Below are 6914 nucleotides of genomic sequence, written 5' to 3'. Positions count from 1 at the left end.
CAACAACGGAGCTGCAGGAGAGGGAATGAGAGTGAGAGAGACGGACGGCGACGGAGCGAGAATGAGAGTGAGAGACCAGAGCTGAGACTGAGACGGAGCGAGATGGAATGGAGTGAGAGTGAGAGAGACTGTGAGTTTTTTGAGTGAGAGGACTGTGAGTGAGAGTGGGAGGGAATGAGAGAGACTGAGTTTTTTGAGTTCTGATTGTGAGTTTTTTGAGAGACACGTTTTGAAGTTTATGATGAGGCGTGGCAGAAAAGAAAAGAACTCGATTTCAATCTATAAAAACCGAGTCCATTGGACTCGGTTTATATGTAAAAAAACCAAGTCCAATAGACTCGGTTTTTATACATAGAAATCAAGTCCAACGGAGTACAATATACTCGAGTACAATATACCCGATTTTATAACTCTAAAATCGAGTCTTCTGAACTCGAATTATTAGAAATCAAATTAGTTTGAAACGTTTCCTAACTAATGATATTGTTTGGATTTTATAATTATTTTCTAAAAAATACCCAATTTGTCCCCTCAATCTCACTGCTTCAGAAGAGGGACTGGGGAGGGAGGACGGCCTCAATTTCTGGTTTTCACTGTTTCAGTTCCGAGCCACCGATTTTTCCCATTTAATTGAAAGCTTGTCTTTTTCTGTTAAAAAAAAACACCTCATCTGATTAATTTAATCAACTCCTTATCAGTCCAAACAAAAGGATAAACCGATAAACTAAAAAAATTAAAGAAACAAACTTTCTTGCTATTGAAACTTCAAAGTGAACTTTTTTGCTATTGAAAAAAAAAAAAAAAAAAAATTCACTTAATTAGGTGGGCCATATACAGCAGACTCATTCAAAAAATAAAAAGCAATTGGATAATGTTCAATGATCATCTATTGCTCCATTCCCACTCCCACATCACTGTCTTTTCATTCGGTTGGTACAGTTCCCATTTATTTTTTATTTTTGTGATTTCTTTTTCATTAAATTAATTTACTTTTGTTTGTTTTTAATCTGAAATTTCAAACTTTTTTGGAAATAACGTTTGCGGGGTTTTTTTTTCCCCTCTATAAATTTGAATTGGTTTGGTTCTGATGAATAACCGTTTTCTGGGTTCTGCAGATTTGAATCTCTCTTTCAGTGTTGGGCTTCAAATTTTGAACTTTGACAGTGTAAGTCATTCACTCTCATCTTTATTTGCATGTCTATGCTAAGCTAATAAATTAGCCCCCCCTTTTTTTTTCTTTCTTTCTTTCTAATGCCTCTTTCCAATTATTTGTTAATTTTCTCATCTGGGTATACTTTGTTATATACTAAATTTGATTCAATTGTTGGTCTTTCTAGGTAAATGTGGGAACTGGAATGTGTTTGAATCTGATTTCTCTGTGTCAGTGATAGTGATATAGGAATGATTGTTTTGATCCAAAGAGACATATGGTCATTTTGATATAGCTTTAAGCTGAATGTTCTATGAGATATGAAAGGGTTCAAACATTTCAGTCCTTGAATTTGAAAGAGGCCATTTTTCATTTCTCCCATTCCTCTGGTTTGACATCTTTTCATCGGTTTATTTGAAATACAAAGTCATAAAGCGTAAGTAATGATGCATTGCAACTTTTTATTCAGTGAGATTTCATTCTAAGACCTACCCCGCCTCCATATCAAAGTTTGAATATAGTTGTATTTTCTTTAATAGTCTCTATCTTGATTTTAATTATTTTTTATTCCTTTCCATCCAAACAAGATTGTTTTGTTCTATACTATTCTATTCATTTCCATTCCATTCTTTTATAAGTTACTCATCCTAGGTGCTGGTTCCTTTATTATTATTTAGCTTTTTGAGTGTTTTCTTTAGAGATTCCTTTTGTATGCTTCAGCTTGGGTTGGAGTTGCATTGTTGTCCACAACTCTTCTGAATTGTGTTAATTATGTAGTTTCATGATTTCGGGTGCTGGAGAATTCATGGGAGATGTACATATTGAAAAGGAAATATCTGAGATCCCTTCAACAGTGAGTACTTGTATGTAAGCAAGCATAACTAAGTATATACCTTGAGAAATCTTGATGTTTCATTTTGTGGTGTCATTAATGTATTTATTCTTTTCTTCTTTTAATTCAAGTCACATCAGGTCAGACATTTTTCAAGTAATGGTTACCTCCTAGAAGTACATGGTCATCAGAAAAAGCATTTGGTATGAAATTTTCTGCTCTTTATCATTTATTTGTGTCTGCGTTGTCATTTTTTTTATTAAAATTTAAAACCAACTTGATGACACCAATAACATGTTATCCGATGGTAGGGATAGATGCTGAGACACCTTATTTAAAAAGATTCAAAGTTCAAAATTGCTTTAAATGAACTGCTATGGATGGTTTCCATTCAGCCGTGGAGTAGGGTTCGCATTGACCAAAGGGATTCATTCTTGTTTGGCCACTTATCAATAATAAATACCATCTGTTTGGAAAAAGGAAAAAATAGTAATAAATATATTCAAAAATGAAATTTATGTATCCCACATTAGGTTTACCCATTTAGTAAGTGAAGAATGGATCACTCCAGGATCAAACTTGTAGACTTGCATTGTTCACATTTAGGTCATAGGAATATAGTTGATGTAGGAGCTTGTTCTCTAAATCTAATAGAGGTTAGTGTATCAGGCCCATGGTGATGCTGTGAAGAATACTAGTCTTCTTATTGATACTCTCGGATTTCACTCGTTAATGGATGATATTTTCACCCGCCTCTTGACACTAACTAGTTATATAAGTCGTCGATTCATTCAATTTATTGGTGAGTTACTTCTTTGTTTAATAAATGTGTTATTTTGGAGATCATTGTTCTTTTCATCAAAACATCAATGCCTTCACAATAATGTTTTGTAGTTCATTGAAGTTCTGTTAACATCCATGTTTTTGGAACATAATGGCTGCATTTGGGCATGCTGTTATTGCAGAGGATCTTGTATTTAGAGATGTCATTAGATGCTCAGAAAATTTGGTGGTCGTTTCTTCTGAACGGAATCCAGGATGTTCTTACCACAGCATTTGTACATCTGTTTCTGAAGGATGTTCATCGTCTTCTAAACCTTGCATCTCCATTTCAAGCCCTACAGTCCTGGAAGGAAGAGCATCAGGACTTAGGGAAGAATTGCTTGTGAGTGCAAGATCTGAAGTTGTGGAAAGCAATTACAACTATAGGGGTGTCCCTATCTTTTTCCAAGGGTAAAAACTTTCTTTCCATTAAGATTATAAATGATGCCAATCTATAAGATTCAACTATGCATATCTAAGTCATAGTCTAGCCAATTTGATCAAATCTGAAATTCTGACAATCAGTGTGGATGGTATTTTTAAATGAACCAAATGATTGACATTCTTTGTGCTCAATCGGTTTCACTCCTTGTTTCAGTATTTTTTAAGCAAGACAATGTTTAGTTCCTTTTCATGAATTAGTTGACTGCCAAGTACTTTTGTGTGGCAACCCTCTGTTTAAGACTATTAAGTGGTAACCACCATATGGTGCAATATAAGGTAGGATTTTTGTAATGGCATTGAAGCTCTTTAATAATTTGATTGCAAATTTTGGCCATCTTCATCTTTAGTTGCTTCATCTGGGTGTACGTAGGTTGATGCTTCCGTTGTCCAGTTTACGATTTGCCTGGAGATTGTCATTGTTCTCCTGAAAACAGTTTTTCTCTTACTTGAGATGCATTCAAGTTCAAGTTCAGAGGTAAAAGAAGTAGATTTTAACCATGAACTCATGGGTTCATGTGCCATAGAAGAATCTGTGGATGGTCTCCTTTAGTTTCTATTCCAGTTGATGTTATATTTAGTTTGAATTATCAATTATTTGCTTATACGTTTGTCTGGTTTTTAATTTGGTTCTCATTCAACATTTTTTAATTATCTTCAGCATTACATCTAGAGTGTGTACAACTTTGCGTGGTTCTTCTGATGATATTGGATGGTTGCAATGCACACCCGGAATGGCTTCTGTGGAGGATGGTACGGCGAGATTTTTGGAATTGCTTGCAGGCATAAGGTATCATGTGAAATCTATATCTTCTTACCCCACTATAGTTGCCCTGCCCCTGCCCCAGAGAGGGGAAGGGAGAGGACTTGTGTTGGTTATGATTCTTCTATGCATTTTATCTCTGGCATCCTTTTGATTACTATGGACTTAATTGATATTTTTTTTGGTCAATCTTTTCGTTTTCTTTTATTGGAGATGTGTTAGTATAGTAGGGTTTTTCCAATATATTCGTCATCTAAAAAACTTCTTTATTAGGCTCAAATGGATAAAACCTTGTTGAAGTTGCTTAATATTTGTCCAAATTCTGTTACTGATCAATCTGCCGTGAGCAAATAGTTTTATGTCATCTGCTTAGCTGAGTTTGCCAAGCACTATTTCCCATCATCTTGCTACCCAAAACACATCAATGATATCATCATGTATGTTTGAATTGTAACACTAGGGCTTCCCCCCTCTCTTCTTCTAAAATAGTAAACTTATATGCTTCATGATTCCTTTTCCTTTTTCATGCTGTTTGATATTTCAATAAAATATACTTATATTGGTTTTGTATAACTATATATCTTGTTCCTTTGGTAAGTTTTTTTTGTTCTATACTCCCAGAAATGGAGAGCACAAACTACCCAACTCATTTGTTTATCTACTAATTCCAGGGAAGAGAAGATCCCTCACCCCTTTGTCAAGAGTTTCGTTTTTATTCATTTACATTTTGCATGGTTAAACCCTTTTTAATGGGAACTATGATCTGGCAGGCCTCTTTAGTAATCATGTTCCCTTATATTTTGTGGGTGCTAAAAGATTCTTTTCAAAGATGGGTCTAGCTTGTCGTATTGCAAAAATTCATAGTGAGGACTGAGGTATGAAATGAATGATTATTTGGTACAAGCATGAAATTTTCATTTTCTACTTAATTCATTATAGCTGGTGGTGTTGTTCTTATTTTAATGACTGGTTCTCTTGTCATGTCACTTCTCATTTTTTTTATTTTAATTTTCTTCCTTTCCAATTACCTTTTTGTTTCCATTTAAGTCATAAAATAATGCTTTTGGCAACTAGTTTCTTATATTTTTTCTTGTATGCAGGCATCAGTTGAGCATAATGCATGGGAACTGAAGCAATATATTGAGGAGCTCTACTGGGGATCTGGCAAGCGTGTAATGCTGCTAGGGCACAGCAAGGGTGGAGTTGATGCTGCAGCTGCATTGTCTGTTTACTGGTCTGATTTGAAAGACAAAGTTGCTGGTTTGGCACTTGTACAGAGTCCCTATGGTGGCACCCCTCTAGCTTCTGATATTCTCCATGAAGGTCAGATTGCTGACAAAGAAACCCGGAAGATCATGGAGTTCTTGATATGCAAGCTAATTAAGGTATTAATTTCCTCTCTCTCTCTTTCTCTCTCTCTCTCTCCCCCTCACCCCCCACCCCCCACCCCCCACGCGCCAAAAAGAAGAAGAAATTTGATGCCTTATGTAGTAATCCTTTATGTATGTAATAAAGTACTAAAGAACTATAATTTATGCTTGATATCATCTCAGAATCGTGCAGGAAGAACTTAAATTTCACAATGGGGAATTGTTAGATGCTATTACTTTTTGTCTTAGGTTGTGACATGCTTGTGTAGATTTCCATTCCTGCATCATAGACATCGGTATACGCCACCCTGCTTCCATTTTTGTTAGAATTTTCTTGTGCAAACTTTCTTTCAATTTTTCACTGAGTTCTTACTTTCCATCATTCCTTTTATTTCCTCTTGTCCAGGCCAGGTTACTCATTATGCTTTGGTGTAGTTTTGGTGAAGTGTAGATAATTCCTGTAGCATAACATGATTTTTTGTTATTTTCAGTTTTCCTTTTAAGGTTCTCATCGTGGCATATTTCAATCATGTATGATAGGGTGACATAAGGGCATTGGAGGATCTCACATATGAGAAGCGGAAGGAGTTCATCATGAAACACAAGCTCCCTGAAAATATCCCTTTGGTCTCCTTCCATTCTGAGGCAAGTATAGCTCCTAGTGTCCTTGCCACAATGACTCACATAGCCCATGCGGAACTTCCCTGGCTTCCGTTTCCCAACTTTGGCAATGAGGAGTCTGATAATGTTCAAGCAGGACGTCAAGTGCCTGTAGTGATTCCTTTATCTGCAGCCATGGCTGTATGTGCACTCCACTTGCAGCTCAGGTATGGGGAGAAGAGTGATGGTCTAGTGACATGCCGTGATGCTGAAGTTCCAGGCTCAGTTGTCGTCAGACCAGACAAGAAGCTTGACCATGCCTGGATGGTGTACTCATCAAGGAAGAAGAATCCTAGTGAACCTGATGCTTGTGAAATGTGTGAGGCTCTTTTGACACTGCTTGTGGAGCTTGGGAAGATGAAGCAAGAAGCAAGGGAGAATTCTAAGGACTAATCCATAGTTCAAACGGCATTCTTTGTTATATCCTTACATTTAAAAAAAGAAAAAAGATAGTATCGTTACTTGAATTAACTTATCATGTCTTTTTAACAATTATTCAGAAACATTTCAGCAAAAAAGGGAAAAATTCAATAGAAATGAATGGTGGCAAAATCTTGCTACTTTGTTGTGGATTTACTATGTTGTTATTGAAATGCTTCATTTAGAGCTTTGAACAGAATTCACTTTGTTGGTAAGAGCTTTCAAAAGACAAAGACTGGGTTCTAAAAATGAGGGCATACGAGAATGAGGTGTGTAGCGTGGATAGTGTAGCGGAAGAATTAAGGACTGGGTTTAACCTTTGGTTATTAACCTGTGTTTTTCCTCCGGGTATGGACTCTGTGTTCTGGGCCTCCTGGCAACCCTTCCCCTATCCTCACTTAATATAAATAAAAGCATGCATTCACATTGAAGCGTCCAAAATAAGTTAAAATGCTA

General features: G+C 36.2%; 1 protein-coding gene across 5 annotated transcripts; it reads left to right on the top strand.

Moving 5' to 3' along the window:
* Positions 1-802: 802 nt before the first annotated feature.
* On the top strand, positions 803-6611 carry LOC115975651. 5 transcript variants are annotated; one of them, XM_031096529.1, is made up of 9 exons: positions 803-929; positions 1116-1165; positions 1928-2003; positions 2114-2185; positions 2652-2784; positions 2948-3215; positions 3907-4035; positions 4630-4679; positions 5109-5202. In XM_031096529.1, exons 3-9 carry the CDS (start codon positions 1932-1934, stop codon positions 5117-5119), a joined length of 735 nt encoding a protein of 244 aa, XP_030952389.1. In that variant the 5' UTR covers positions 803-929; positions 1116-1165; positions 1928-1931; the 3' UTR covers positions 5120-5202. The 5 variants fall into 5 exon arrangements, with proteins under 5 accessions (XP_030952389.1, XP_030952386.1, XP_030952387.1 ...); XM_031096526.1 differs by lacking the exons at positions 2652-2784; positions 4630-4679 and adding exons at positions 3619-3723; positions 5919-6611 and having other exon boundaries at positions 835-929; positions 1928-2017; positions 5109-5393; XM_031096527.1 differs by lacking the exons at positions 2652-2784; positions 4630-4679 and adding exons at positions 3619-3723; positions 5919-6611 and having other exon boundaries at positions 837-933; positions 1928-2017; positions 5109-5393.
* The last annotated feature ends 303 nt before the right edge of the window (positions 6612-6914 follow it).

The sequence above is a fragment of the Quercus lobata genome, chromosome 2, assembly GCF_001633185.2.
Source record: "Quercus lobata isolate SW786 chromosome 2, ValleyOak3.0 Primary Assembly, whole genome shotgun sequence".
NCBI classification, from domain to species: domain Eukaryota; kingdom Viridiplantae; phylum Streptophyta; class Magnoliopsida; order Fagales; family Fagaceae; genus Quercus; species Quercus lobata.
This window is presented reverse-complemented; position numbering and strand designations above follow the sequence as displayed.

Coding starts and splice junctions, on each gene's coding strand:
- LOC115975651 (XM_031096526.1), top strand. CDS start 3,958: ATGGTTGCAATGCACACCCGGAATGGCTTCTGTGGAGGATGGTACGGC. Junction 4,036..5,108: donor GAATTGCTTGCAGGCATAAG/GTATCATGTGAA, acceptor TCTTGTATGCAG/GCATCAGTTGAGCATAATGC. Junction 5,394..5,918: donor TGATATGCAAGCTAATTAAG/GTATTAATTTCC, acceptor CATGTATGATAG/GGTGACATAAGGGCATTGGA.